Here is a 15,852-nt window from a genome sequence, read left to right on the forward strand (position 1 = left end):
CCGCACATCTCCATTAAACTCTTCCCATCTCACGTTAAAGCTACGCCCTCCATCCTCTTAAACCTTGCATGCACTTCCTTTTTCTTTTTCACCAAATTTACAATCACTTTGGTCATCCAAGGTTCCCTTACTTTGCCATCCTTATCTGTCCTCCTTACTGGAACATACCGGTCCTAAACTTTGCTCAGCTGGCCTTTAAACTACTCCCACGAGTCAAATGCGGACTTAACCAAAGACAATTGCTCCCAGTGTATCCTCCCGAACTTCTTTTGTATGTTTTTACATTATACGAAAATAACGTGAAAACATTATTTTTACCCCGTCAACAATAACGTCGTTGACAGGGTGAAAAAGAGGACACTTTAAGTTTCCCGTATTAATATTAACAGAGTTGGCTTTATGCACTAGTCCAAAAACCAATTCGGACAGTGCGGGTGTCAGAGGTTATGGGGAGAAGGCAGGAGAATGGGGTTAGCAGGGAGAGATAGATCAGCCATGACTGAATGACGGACTTGATGGTTCCAATGGCCTATTTCTGCTCCTATCCCTTATGACCTTATGAGCCATCCTTAAAAAAAAAACCCTTCAATTTTTTTAAAAATGACCAGCAGAATGCCAAGGTGGTCAGCTGGCATGGAAGACATTAATGGAGTTCAGTCTTTTTAGACAAGTCTGAATTCCCTCCAATTGAACACTGATAAGTCATCTTTTGCACACGCTACAAACATTTGTTCCTTCGTCCTCTTTTTCAACCTGTCAACAACTGAAGCAGATTTATGCAGCTTCAGCATCCCATATACTCCCACCTCCGTAATACAATCCATCTTTACTTTACCTTGGTCCATTAACAGCTGAACCCATCATACTTGCACTTGCTAACTAGAGATTCTATTACTCAATGTTCCTCTTGCTTGTCATTGCCCTCTGCTGTCTGCCCGTTTTGGTCGATCTATTGCATTTCCGCTTCGTTCGTCTGCAGTATACAAGAATGGAAACTCGCAGGAACATCTTCTCGTATCAGTATACAGCTACTATGACACGGGAATTCCAAAAGAAATTGGGGTGCACTTTTCTGTTCACAAATGTGGGGTAATTTCCAAAGAGGTGTCTTATGCAGCGAATAATTAATAGAAAGCCCACAGACTCCCTCTAGTGTTTGAATCAACTACTGCATGCTAAAGTAAAAAGACATTAACACCATTGACAATATTTAAAGCAAATAAATTCTAGAACAATTAGAAGTGACACAATTATTCTCTATTCTTTGTTATTGCAACATTAAAATGTCATGCAACCAAAATTCAAGAGCAAATAAAATGATAATCCAAAGCAAAATGCTGTCATGTTGAATCTGAAAAAGTTAAGGACGAAACAGCACAGAAGTTATTTTCTTTTATTTCTTTAAATTGCTGTGAATACTTCAGGCAAATAATATGAAATGGTCAAATTACTTTAAAGTTACTGCATTGTTATTTTGCTACTCCCATGTTGTAACAAATATGTGTAAACATTCAAGTAAAGATGTCCATGGGGAAATACTGGCACAAGTTTCTGGTGCTAATTTTTTTTAAAGCCATTAATTCCTTGGAAATTCTGAAACATTCCCAAAGAAACATCACTCCAGTTGTAACACCACACACTTATGTTGTTTCATGTTATTTTAATTACACCACCATCTTGGTCATTTCAACTAGTTAATACTTTTATAAAAAGGGCATTTATTTTTATTTAAAAGACATTTATTTTAAATAATAACTTAATCCCCTTGTATGCCCATCAACAATGGGCCCATACTGCCATCTGGTGGTAAATCAATGAATTACAAGGAGTATTAGTTTAGTGAAAATGTTAATAGAAACGTAGAAAATAGGTGCAGGGGAGGCCATTCGGCCTTTCCAGCCAGCACCGCCATTCATTGTGATCATGGGTGATCATCCACAATCAGTACCCCGTGCCTGCCTTCTCCCCACATCCCTTGATTCCGCTAGCCCCTAGAGCTTTCTAACGTTATGTACGTAACGTTATGTTATGGGCATATTGGTAGAACTACTGCCTTACAGCGCCAGAGACCTAGGTTCGATCCTGACCACGGTGCTTGTCTGGACGGAGTTTGTACATTCTCCCCATGACCTGCGTGTGTTTTCTCTGAGGTCTTTGGCTTCTTCCCACACTCCAAAGACGGCTTGGTATAAATGTAAAATTGTCCCTAATATGTGTAGGGAAGTGTTAATGTGCGGGGATCTCTGGTCGGAGCGGACTCGGTGGGCCGATGGGCCTGTTTCTGCACTGTATCTCTAAACTAAACTAATGTGTGTGAAGACCTCTGCCGTGAAGATTGCAGCCGCTTGAGGAGAAAGTCCATCACTTCACCTTCTCAATATCCACCTCAATATCCAAAGCATAGAGAAAAACCCAAACTGCTGCAGGTTTGCAACCTTTAGGTAAATTTGTTCCAATTCCACATCTGAATTCCAACAAAAATAATTTCTCAACTTTTGAAAGAAAAGCAGATTTCAGTCCAAATTTCCCATACTGAAATGGAACGGTCATTATGTTTTTCTTCCAAAAACATGCATCAGATGAGCATTAGCTCACTACATGCTTATAACGTACGGTACCCATCTCAATTTGCTTCCTTCACAAAGTCATTGTGTGCAATATTCTTACCTGGCAGTGTGGATGTGGGTTTGAACATCCCATCATGGCACCTTTATTTTCAAAAATCTGAAATGATAGAATAAACCAATTCTGTAAAAAACAGTAACAATAAACTATCGGCAAGAATGATCAGCCATGATCACATTGAATGGCGGTGCTGGCTCGAAGGGCCGAATGGCCCACTCCTGCACCAATTGTCTATAAATTGTATCTGCAATGAATAGAAACATTCTTTTTTAGCTGGATAACACTTTAAAGAATTGACATTCAGTTTCAAAAACTGGGAATAGAAGGACATTTGCAGATGTTTTTGCTGTTTCTAATTCCTGACCTGATGTGTGTATCAATGTGTCATGAATATTATCAAGATTATAAAATCATAAAGAGCAGAGATAAGGTGAATATCCACAATCTTTTCCCCAGAATAGGGAGTATAAAACTAGAGGCCATGGGTTTAAGGTGAGAGGGGAAAGATTTAAAGAGGACTCGAGCGACAACTTTTTTTCCCCACGCAGAGGGTGTGCATAAATGGAAGTGGTGAAGGTGGGTACAAAATAGAATGTTTCCAAGACATTTAAGTGGGTCTGTGGATGGAAAGCACTTCGAACAGGTACAGGAAAGGTTTGGAGGGACATGGGCCATGAGCAGGCAAATATGACTAGCTTGGTTAGCCAACTTAGTCGGCATTGAGGAGTTGGGCCGGAGGGCCTGTTTCCATGCTGTATACCTCTTGGACTCTACGACCATCTGCATTCATAGCAAGAGGATTTGAGGATTTGAGTTTAAGAGCAGAGAGGTTCTGCTGCAGTTGTACAGGGCCTTGGTGAGACCGCACCTGGAGTATTGTGTGCAGTTTTGGTCTCCTAACCTGAGGAAAGACGTTCTTGCCTTAGAGGGAGTACAGAGAAGGTTCACCAGATTGATCCCTGGGATGGCGGGACTTTCATATGAGGAAAGACTGGATAGACTGGGCTTGTACTCGCTGGAATTTAGAAGACTGAGGGGGGATCTTATAGAAACATATAAAATTCTTAAGGGGTTGGAGAGGCTAGATGCGGGAAGATTGTTCCCGATGTTGGGGGAGTCCAGAACCAGGGGTCACAGCTTAAGGATAAGGGTGAAGTCTTTTAAGACCAAGATGAGAAAACATTTCTTCACACAGAGAGTGGTGAGTCTGTGGAATTCTCTGCCACAGAAGGTAGTTGAGGCCAGTTCATTGGCTATATTTAAGAGGGAGTTAGATGTGGCCCTTTTTGCTAAAGGGATCAGGGGGTATGGAGAGAAGGCAGGTACAGGCTACTGAGCTGGATGATCAGCCATGATCATATTGAATGGCGGTGCAGGCTCGAAGGGCCGAATGGCCTACTCCTGCACCTATTTTCTATGTTTCTATCACAAAGTCAGAAGATGAAAAGCCTCAACACAAAGACATCTCCCAATTATACCTCTCCGCAGATCCTGCATATCCAGCTGAAATAATAAAAATGTGTTTATCAACACTTTGTTTTAAATAAAACTTTCTGGATGTTTTACTCAATTTGATAATGTCTTCAATTCTGGAAACATTAAATACTATGCTAAAATACTAAAAGTAGCATTTTTAATGTACAAACTGCCTCAAGTGCTTCCAATGAGTATTAGTATAGTTTAGTTAAGAGATACAGCACAGTAACCGACCCTTCGGCCCAACGAGTCTGTGTCGACCAGCAATCACCCGTACACTAGCTCTATGCTACAGACTAGGAACAATTTACAGAAGCCAATTAGCCTACTAACCTGCACATCGTTGGAATGTAGGAGGAAACCGGAGCACCCGGAGAAAAACCACATGGTCACAGGGAGAATGTACAAACTCTGCACAGACAGCACCTGTAGTCAGGATCACTCCCAGGTCTCTGGCGCTGTAAGGCAGCAATTCTACCGTGGCACCTATTATTTAACTACAGTTTACATTGAGCGGTGTAAAGAGATACAATCGACATTTTTGTCAGATAATGGACAAACATTAAATTAAAGAGGTTTTAAATCTTTAAAACCTCTTTAATTTAAGATGCATCTGCATCTTAATGGAAATAATGACCTTGGTAAAGGATTTTCTGAGCCTAGATGTGCAAGTATTCAGCTTCTTAATGCAAATCAGGGATTAGGAATTGGCATTTTGGAGGAAGGTTTATAGGAATACAGCTCAAACTTCGCTTAAGAGATAAACAAATGGCTTTCAACTTTTGTTACCTGCACCCATTGATACACTGGTCCCAGTTCTTTCATGAGTTCCACCCATTTATCAATCACAGTTCTAATTTCTGAAATGGACATCAAAGGCAAGGTGATGTCAGAGTGGGGATGGAAGCACATGACTTTGCTGAAAGAAAATATACAAGACGACAATTTATTAAAAAAAATCTCATCACATAAGATGTTAATTACAAATGATAGACACAAAAAGCTGGAGTGACTCAGCAGGTCAGGCAGCATCTCTGGAGAGAAGGATTGGGTGACGTTTTGGGTCGGAAGAAGGGTCTCGACCCAAAACGTCACCCATTCCTTCTCTCCAGAGATGCTGCCTGTCCCGCTGAGTTATTCCTGCTTTTTGTGTCTATCTTCGGTTTAAATCAGCATCTCCAGTTCCTTCCTACATAATTAATTACAAATTTGCTATTGCGATAATTTAGTAATGCACCAAAGGCAGACAGTGCCAGCTGTACAGTTTTAATCTAAACAATTCAAGGACATTGCTACAATAGGCAAGAAAACCAAAAGGCAAAGGCACCATCTTAAGTTTTCTGCACATTTTCCAACAGGAATCAATATAAAGAATTAAAATATTTCATCCAAATGACCACAAGCTTGATTCTTTACATGCTATGCAATTGAATTATTCTGAAAAATTACTAACTATGATTCCAATCATATTACAAGAATCATCATCAAGCGTTAGCAAATCTCTAATTTGTAGATTGGGAATAATGGGTGCCACAAACTTAAGTGCAATGCCCAACTGACATGGCTGCTACCAAAATTGATTCACATATTCAAACACTTTGGACCTTGTAAGAAAGGCAAGCCCAATGAACAAGGACAAGCTCATCAGCTGTACTATGAAGAGTGACGGCAAATTTCTTGGAGGTTTATTGGTCATTTGTAGTGAAGCTCTTAAATTGAGCAAAGTTGAAGATTGGTGTTGGTCGTACCAGCTGCAAACATAGGTCCCAACTGCTTATTTTGAGAAACTAATGCAAGATCTGCAAGTTCAAGTCAGGGATGCAAAGGAAGTTCTCTGTAGTTTTAAATAAAGAATTCAACATTTTATTTAATACAGCAGGATAAGAAATTGCAGAGAGTACTAAGTGCAGCCTGGTCCATCACACAGACCAGACTCCCCACCATTGACTCCATTTACACTTCACGCTGCCTCAGAAAGCAGCCAACATAATCAAAGACTTGTTCCAAGCCCCGCCATTCTTTCTTCTCCCTGCTCCTGTTGGGCAAAGTACAGAAGCTTGAAAGCCTTGCACCACCAGACACAGCAACTAGCTTCTTTCCCGCTGTTATCAGGCTTCTGAACAGCTCATTCCAAAAGCAGGGGCACTGTCCAATTTACCTCTACCCCATTGCAAACACTGGACTTTATCAATGGCACTGGTGCACTACAATGCTGAAAAGTATATTCTGCACTCCGTATCATCCCCTTTGCTCCAATTATTGTACTCAATAGACAACAGACAATAGGTGCAGGAGTAGGCCATTCAGCCCTTCGAGCCAGCACCACCATTCAATGTGATCATGGCTGATCATTCTCAATCAGTACCCCGTTCCTGCCTTCTCCCCATACCCCCTGACTCCACTATCCTTAAGAGCTCTATCTAGCTCTCTCTTGAATGCATTCAGAATTGGCCTCCACTGCCCTCTGAGGCAGAGAATTCCATAGAATTACAACTCTGACTGAAAACGTCTGACGTGCTTGTATTTATGTATAATATTATCTGATTGGATTGGTCCCGCCCTCCCATTGACCTCATTGGTGACTGAGCTATCTTGAATTGGCCTCTAGCTTACAATCCTTTCACTGCGGATGGCTTGACTGTAATCGTGTAGTCTTTGATGATGGAATAGCACGCAACAAAAAGCTTTTCATTGTACCTCGATACATGTGATAATAATAAAACTAAACCTCAAAAAAGCTTCCTGCATAAACATTCCACTAAAAATGCCAATGGAGAAAGATAGGCATGTTTTTGATCTTAAACTTCTAATCCCAGAAATTCCTTGGAAATTCTGAAACAATCACAATTAAACATTATACAAATTGAAACACTGCACACCCAAGTCGGTCTACTTAATTTTTGATTACAACATCCATCTCGACTATTCAACTAGTTATTACTTTTTAGTAAAAGGGGCACTTATTTTTTATAAAAAGGGCTGTAATATTAAAGAATAACTTATTGGAGTTTTCTTCTGGTAGGCCCATCAACAATGGGTTCATACTGCCACCTGGTGTTTAATCCATGAACTACGTAAAATCACTTTCGTGAACATTTTAATAATTACCCAAACTGCTGCTGAAGCATGCAAGTCACAATGCTGCTGTTGGCGCTTGGTAATATTTGTCGTAAATACAATCCAAACCTTGTCCCTGCAAGATTGCCAAAGCTGATGTGCGAACATAGAACACAGAAATATAAAACAGGACAGAAGGCCCTTTGGCCCATGGCTGCGCTGAAAATGATGCCAAGAAAAACAAATCTCATCTGCCTGCCCATTCCATATTTCAATGTTATCTGATCTGTTTGGATAGCATGTAAAGCAAAGCTTTTCACGATACCTTGGTACAGTGACAATAATAAACTTAAAACCATGTTCATGAAGCACCCATCTATTTCACTCAGGTGCCACATTAAAATCATGTAAATGTTCTAATCTTTTTCATTGACTGGGTTAGGGGACGGGGTTGAACTGCAAGAGGGAAGGGAGCCGGAACAGAGTGATTACTGGGGGGGGGGGAGACTCTACAGATGATTGCACTTCTGGAGTGAAAGAATCATCCAGCACAGAAAGAGATCCTCAGCACCGCAGGCTTCTGGGAATTGGGAAGAAACCCATGCAGTCATAGGGAGAGCTTGCAAACTCCACACAGACAGCACTGGAGGCCAGGCTAGAATGTGAGCTGCCGGGGATATGAGGCAGCAGCTCAATTTGCTGCTCCAGTTGCCACTCCCACCTCCAAAAAAAAATCAACAAAAGTTAAAGTAGAGTTCGTTAAAATAATGTAGAGATTGGCTAAAATAATCAGATATTGCATCTTGTAGAGAGGTCATAACCAGGTCATGAATAAATCTAATAAGAAATCTTTGGTAAATGTTTGTCATTCAGAAAGTAAAACTCTCTGCCACATTAAATAGCATAGGTGCATGCAAGAGAAAATTAGTATTAGCAAACGCCCAGCTCTATGGGGAGATTCCATCTCTGACCGAGAAGATCAGGTCGAGAAGGATGAGGCTCGCTGGTCATTGCCACCGCCATCCAGAAATACCAGTAAACAGGGTTGTGCTGTGGGAACCCACCCATGGAAGACGGAACCCAGGGCGACCAAACAAGATGATGCTGATGACGTTGATGGAAGACGCTTATGTAGAGACAAAAGAGGAGCTTGCCAGCTGTATGGAGGACAGAAATGTGTGGTGCGTCCGTCACTGTGCCCGTCAGAAACCAGCACCACTGCATCGCTAATGTTTTCAACGATTAAAAAAAATTTAAAGCATGAGGGGGGATGGAATAGAAGGATAGATTCTTGACAGATTCTTGATTAGGTTACGGGGAGAAGGCAGGAGAATGGGGTTGAGAGGGAAATTTAGATCAGCCATGTTTGAATGGCGGAGTAGACTTTATGGGCCAAAATGCCTAATTCCGCTCCTATAACTAATGAACGTGATAGGTTCATAGATGAAGTAAAGAGAGTGCATAAAAAGATTCATGTGAAGCATGAATACTGGCATAGATCATATGGGACCAAATGGGCTGAACTTTAGTGGATACCACAAAACACAAGTGCAATAGAGACATAAAGTCTCCAATCAGTGGTAGCCAGTGCCATCTTCTTTGCTGCCATGTGCTTTGGCAGCAGGGCGAAGGCCGCGGACGCCAATAGGATTAACAAACTCATCAGGAAGGCTGGAGTTGAATTAATGGAAGGTGTTCTGGGAGGGGAGGATGCTCCTCAAACTGTGGAACATCCTGGACGATACAGTTCACCCCCTCCATGACACACTGGTCAACCTGAGTACCTTTAGCAACAGACTGGTTCCACCGAAATGCAGGACAGAACACCACAGGAGATCCTTCTTCCCTGTGGTTATCAAACTGTACAACTCCTCCCCCTTCTGTCATGAGGTAGACTGACTTCCCTCCCCCCACCCCCACCCCCCTCCACCCATCTTTGCACATCCCCAATCCTTTCCACTCTTCACATTAATTTCATGTTTCATGTACTTTGTGTTTTCATGACTGTTGGCAGATCAATTTCCCTCCTGGGATAAATAAAGTTCTATCGTATCATACGTCATACAGCACAGAAACAGGCCCTTCGGCACAACTTGCCCATACTAACCAATCTGCCCCATCTATGTTAATCCCACCTGCACACGTTTGACCCATACTTCTCTAAACCTTTCCTGTCCATGTACCTGACCAAATGTCTTTGAAATGTTGTTATAGTACCTGCCTCAACTACCTTCTCTGGCAGCTTGTTCCTCTGTGTGGAAAAAGCTGTCCCTTAGATTCCTATTAAGTTTTTCCCCTCTCATGTTAAACCTATGTACTCTGGTTCTTGATTCTTATTTTATGGCCATTGGCCCATAATGTCAGTGCTGAAAATGATGCCATTATAAGAAATAAGCAAATCCTAAATGAGCACTAAATTCATGGTATGAATATTAACCTTCAGTATAGTAAGACCAATAATGTTCTACAATTAAGTGACAAAATAGTTTTACATGTGGATTATTCTCTCAAATGTATTCAGTCAGGTCCTTGTCCACATGATGTATCATTCTTGCGTTGTTCTTTGCATTCAAATTTTGCTTCATGATGCGAAGTGAATTTATTGTTGTATGTAAGTAAAACCAATTGTCACTACCAGAACACACAGATGTTACTGTAGATTCAGGATAAAACAGCTTTGCAGATTCAAGGCATGCCCAATTTATAACTATTCACCAAATAAATATTTACCAAACTCCTTTGGCAGCTTTTACTTGAAACAGTGGATGCTCACCAATACCTGAGGGTTTAAAAGGAATAGTATTTCAAAAATAGAATCTCAGGGAAGCAATTTTACCTTTTTATTTTTTCCCTCTTTAGTGTTTTTGTTCAAAATAGATTTTTTGCAGGAGGATAACAAATCTTGAATTACATGTTAGCTAAGTGGACATTCTAACTCAACTACGCAACTACTTGATCAAACAAAATGTACATTCACACAACTCTATCAATCCAAAGCAAGTTGGTTGTTACGGTATAATGAAGCATCATTCTGAGACACTTGGAACCCAACACCTGCACAACCTTATGTCAAACGTTGAAATATTATCATTGATATCCCACATTGGAAACAATATATTCAAACAAAAAAAACCTCAAATTAATATTGAAATCCAAGAAGTGAAAAATTGGCCAAATCTTTCAGCAAAGTTTTGTGCAATATTTAATCCTTGTTATGCTTTTGGCACTGGTTATGGACTAATGTTGCGTTTTATAATTTTAATGTTTCGTCTTAGTCTAGGTGAAGAAATGTCTTCTTAATGTCCTGACTGACAGAGCCCTTATTTAGAGGCGGCAATCACTGTATTTGGACGCCACAGGGAGAAACATTAACTCCCCATCCCACCTTCTCCCCCCCCCCCACCCTCCTCTTCCGAGTGCCCCACATGGACTTGCATCTATTTCCCCCCTCATTCTTGCCTCCCTTCCACCTACATTCCTTCCTCTAGTTTCACAAGTCACAACTCTTCAATCCTTTTGTGTTCACACCTTCTGTCTTTGGCCTTTGTCCAATCATCTACCTAACAAATAACCTTCCGAGACCATGGTCCGTTATTGCCACTTGACCGCTATAACCAACTAAGGTATTACTGAGTACTAGAATATCATTGTACAAGTAGAAGAAAGAACTGCAGCTGCTGGTTAATACACAAAAGGAAGTAACGTGCCGGAGTAACTCAGTAGGTGAGGCAGTATCTCTGGAGAATATGGAAAGGTGACGATTCGGACCGAGATTCTTCTTCAGACTCTCGGTCGGGAATCCAAGTGAGTTGACAGCCCCAGCTGGATGGCGACCAGGGGAGAGGTGAGGATTGGTGGAGTCATTGGTCAATGATAGCGGGTGGCCAGAGTGCAGGCAAGGGTAAGCAATGGCTGCAGCAGGCGCGGCCCGAAAGTGGCTGAGGAAGCTGTGTGGGCTGGCAGTGGTCGGTACGGCCTGGAAGTAGCTGCGGAGGCAGCACAGGGCACCATCGGCAGTCTAGCCTGGTGGTGAAGAACGGTGGAAGCAGCCAGGGAGGCAGTGGAGGCCAGCAGCAGCTTTGGTGGACCCAGCATGTGGGTTGAGGTGGGTAGATCCAGCCTTGTAACAGCCGGGGAGGATGTGCGGGCTTGGGGTGATGTCGGCAAACTGGCCAGGTGGCAAAAGTCGGTAGGTTGGACCTGGTAGCTGCTGGGGGGCGGTGCGGGCCTGGGGTGCTGTCTGCATCCCGGCCTGGCTGTGAAGGTTATCAAATGTGGCCTGGAAGTGGCTGGGGAGGCGATGTGGGCCAAGGCTGGCATCGGCAGCCCGGCCTGGCAGTGAAGGTCGATAGGACGGAAGCAGCTCGGGTGGTAGTTGGGGTCAGTGGCTGCTTCTGTGATCCCAGCCTCGGAGACACTGGGGAGGCGATGAACGTTGGCGCTGTGTCGCCCGGCAGCTCTGAGGGTATCAGCCCTCGGCTGAGCAGTGCAATGCACTGATGAGTCTCGACCCGAAACATCACCTACCCATGGTCTCCAAAGATGCTGCCTGACCTGCCGAGTTATCCCAGCATCATTGCACAAATGTTGCTTGAAGCAATTACTTGGTCATTTCAATGACCTCCTGCAGTGTAACTAGCAGCCTGTGTTCTTAAAGAAACAGTTGTGTCCGATTAATGTGGGGACACACCGTCCGCTAAAACCAAAATCCAAGGTCTGTAAAAATAAGGGTTTACCGTATTTACAGTGCATTCAGAAAATATACACACCCCTTCATTTTTTCCACATTTTGCTACGTTACAGCCTTATTTTAAAATGGATTAAATTCTTTTTTTTTAATCATCAATCTACACACAATACCCCATAATAAAAAGGCAAAAAGAGGTGTTTAGAAATTTTTGCAAAGTAATTAAAAATAAATAACTGAAATATCACATTTACATAAGTATTCAGACCCTTTGCTACGACCAAGAACCCGATGGTCACTCTGACAGAGCTCCAGAGTTCCTCTGTGAAGATGGGAGAACACTCCAGAAGGACAACTATATCTGCAGCACTCCACCAATCAAGCCTTTATGGTAGCCACTCCTTATTAAAAGGCACATGACAGCCCGCTTGGAGTTTGCCAAAAGGTACCTAAAGGACTCTCAGACCATGAGAAACACGATTCTCTGGTCTGATGAAACCAAGATTGAACTGTTTGGCCTAAATGCCAAGCGGCACCGCTCATCACCTGGCCAATACCACACCTAGAATTAGAATGCCTTTATTGTCATTGTTTGGCAGTACAATGAAATTAAAAGTGCTGCATCTGAAACAGTGCGACAGTGCAAATCTTTCAAAAACAATCGCACAAACATAGGAACCAATACAATAAGTGCCAATATCAATAAAAACCAATAAAAACTAATAAATAATAAATGAGTTTTGCACCTAAGATGCTGTATATTAAAAAAATGTGCAAAGAAAGTGAGAGTCACATCAAGTCAAGTATTTCCATTCACAGTTCTTATGGCCCAGGGAAAGAAACTGTTTTTAAGTCGGTTTGTTCTGGTCCTTAGGCTTCTGTAGCGCCTCCCAGAGGGCAGGAGAGCAAACAGTTCATATCCTGGGTGTGTTGTGTCCTTAATTATATTTCTGGCCCTGTTTAGACAACGTGAGCTGGAGATGTCCTCCAGAGAAGGCAGTGAACAGCCGATAATTTTCTCTGCTGTCTTAATAACCTTCTGGAGGGCCTTCTGGTCTGCAGCTGAGCAGCCAGCATACCACACTATGGTGCAGTATGCCAGTACGCTCTCAATGGTGGAGTGGTAGAAGGTCACCAGCAGATTCTCCTTCAGTTTGTTTTTTCGGAGCAGTCTTAAAAAGTGCAGTCTCTGCTGTGAAGCATGGTGGTGGCAGCATCGTGCTGTGGGGATGTTTTTCAGCGGCAGGAACTGGGAGACTAATCAGGATCGAGGGAAACATGTACGGAGCAAAGTACAGCGAGATCCTTGATGAAAACCTGCTCCAGAGCATTCTGAACCTCAGACTGGAGCGGAGGTTCACCTTCGAACAGGACAACAACCCTAAGCGAAGGTTATTAAGACAGCAGAGAAAATTATTGGCTGTCCACTGCCTTCTCTGGAGGACATCTCCAGCTCACGTTGTCTAAACAGGGCCAGAAATATAATTAAGGACAGCACACACCCAGGATATGAACTGTTTGCTCTCCTGCCCTCTGGGAGGCGCTACAGGGGCCCAAGGACCAGAACAAACCGACTTAAAGACAGTTTATTTCCCTGGGCCATAAGAACTGTGAATGGAAATACTTGACTTGATGTAACTTTCACTTTCTTTGCACATTTTTTTAATATACAGCATCTTAGGTGCAAAACTTATTTATTAGTTTTTATTGGTTTTTATTGATATTGGCACTTATTGTATTGGTTCCTATGTTTGTGCGATTGTTTTTGAAAGATTTGCACTGTCGCACTGTTTCAGATGCAGCACTTTTAAGTTCGTTGTACTGCCCGTACAATGACAATAAATGCATTCTAATTCTAGGTGTGGTATTGGCCAGGTGATGAGCGGTGCCGCTTGGCATTTAGGCCAAACAGTTCAATCTTGGTTTCATCAGACCAGAGAACCTTGTTTCTCATGGTCTAAGAGTCCTTTAGGTGCCTTTTGGCAAACTCCAAGCAGGCTGTCATGTGGATTCATGACAAGTCTGTGAATGTCCTTGAGTGGCCCAGCCAGAGCGCAGACTTGAACCCGATCGAACATCTCTGGAGGGACCTGAAAATAGCTGTGCATCAATGCTCCCCATCCAACCTGACAGAGCTTGAGAGGATCTGCAGAGAAGAATGGGAGAAATTACCTAAATACAGGTGTGCCAAGCTTGTAGCATCATACCCAAGAAGACTTGAAGCTGTAATCGCTGCCAAAGGTGCCTCAACAAAGAACTGAGTAAAGAGTCTGAATACTTATGTAAATGTGATATTTCAGTTATTTCTTTTTAATTACTTTGCAAAAATTTCTAAACACCTGTTTTCGCTTTTTTATTGATGATTAAAAAAATGAATTTAATCCATTTTTAAATAAGGCTGTAACGTAGCAAAATGTGGAAAAAGTGAAGGGGTCTGAATACTTTCTGAATGCACTGTAGGTCCTAACCAATGCTCGAGAATGAATTGAATGAATGTGTTGTTTTGTAATCTGTATGCAAGTTGACTGCCGAACCTTCTCTAAAGCACATTTCAGAAAGTAGAAAAATAATGGACATTACTCAAATGCAAACGCCTTCTTTCTTTAGGTCTCTTCCTTTCCTGGAGCTAAAGCCAGATTTGAAGCTCTGCAGAACGGAACTCATCCATTATTGATCCTTAAAGACTTAGATTGTCAAGATAAACTGTTAAGATAATAATCTTAGAGGAAGCTTGAAACTAGTACCCAATGATTGACTGGGGACATCTGAATTATCCTCTAGTCACTTTCACTTTGAACATGAAGCTGCAATTCCTGACTGCACTGGTACTCGGGGAACTACTTCAAAGGATGGAGAACAGAGCTGTGAGAGTGAGTGACTAGGATTAGGAAGTAGGGCAGCAGCTAAAACAAGTCCGTAGCTGTACACTTGTCCTGGGGATTGGCATGTTTCCTCAGCTACCACTAGGCTGGCATTAGAAAGCTGAAAGCTTATGGCTGTACTGGGAAATATGGGGCTTAATTAACAATGCAACAGAAAAAAAACCATTTAGTCCAAAAATAACAAGGAAACACAGAAAGAGTTTACACAGGATTATGTTCATGAATGAGAATATTGGATAACACAATATTCAAAGTACCTGGGTCTGGAGCATCTGGTTGAAGACTCGGGAAGTCATTATCGAAAACATACGTGCTGTCATACACCGGGTTCACCTTTACAAAATGAAACAAGAAACAGTGTACACATGTTCCAGGACAGGCATCTTTCAAATAACCAACTTTGTAACACAAACTTCTTTGAATAGGTCAAATGCAAAATAACCTACCGCTATGATTTAATACAGTGATATCAGCATGCAAAACAAAAGGCAATTAAGGCAGAGGTAGATAGATTTTTGATTAGCACAGGTGTCAGTGTTTATGGGGAGAAGGCAGGAGAATGGGATTAGGAGGGAGAGATAGATTAGCCATGATTGAATGATGGAGTAGACTTGATGGGCCGAATGGCTACATTCTACTCCTATCACTTATGACCTTAGAATATTAGATTATGGAATCAGGGAAATTTCTATAACTGCTATAAATATAACATTAAGTAGGTGCTAAATATTTGTAATACTATCAAAACAAATTACAACAAAAGTACCAATTTCTCAGCTGCAGAAACCTATACAATACTTTAGGGTTGGGACCTTTCTTCAGACTGAAGAATGGTCCCAACCCAAAACATCACCTATCCATTTTCTCCTGACCCGCTGAGTTACTCCAGTATTTTGTGTCTATCTTTGGTGTAAACCAGCATCTGCAATTCCTTTTTATTACCTATACAATACATGTAGCATTTCAATCATTTCTGTTGTTCATTGTGCAAGGATCTCTCTCTCTCCACTACACAATTTAATCCAAACTGTTAGCAGCAGAAAATTAAAAGGCTTATATGGTCAGACGGAAAGATTTCTATATGATGCATGAAATCAGAAACAGTTTGATGCATGGGAGACCTAC

At 41.9% G+C, this 15,852-nt stretch overlaps 1 protein-coding gene across 4 annotated transcripts in view; it reads right to left on the bottom strand.

Moving 5' to 3' along the window:
• Nucleotides 1–15,852, bottom strand: part of galt (galactose-1-phosphate uridylyltransferase) — a 51,038-nt gene that overhangs the window by 19,963 nt on the left and 15,223 nt on the right. For 3 of the 4 annotated variants that reach the window (XM_078428558.1, XM_078428466.1, XM_078428383.1), the window contains exons 3-6: nucleotides 14,985–15,060; nucleotides 9,889–9,937; nucleotides 4,891–5,020; nucleotides 2,668–2,724 (exon numbers count right to left, since the gene is read on the bottom strand). In XM_078428558.1, coding sequence (XP_078284684.1) covers nucleotides 2,668–2,724; nucleotides 4,891–5,020; nucleotides 9,889–9,937; nucleotides 14,985–15,060 — 312 coding nt within the window. Of the gene's footprint in view, nucleotides 1–2,667; nucleotides 2,725–4,890; nucleotides 5,021–7,209; nucleotides 7,314–9,888; nucleotides 9,938–14,984; nucleotides 15,061–15,852 lie in introns of those variants that run through there. The other variant, XM_078428646.1, reaches the window with a different exon arrangement.

This window comes from Rhinoraja longicauda, chromosome 1 (genome assembly GCF_053455715.1).
Source record: "Rhinoraja longicauda isolate Sanriku21f chromosome 1, sRhiLon1.1, whole genome shotgun sequence".
NCBI classification, from domain to species: Eukaryota; Metazoa; Chordata; class Chondrichthyes; order Rajiformes; family Arhynchobatidae; genus Rhinoraja; species Rhinoraja longicauda.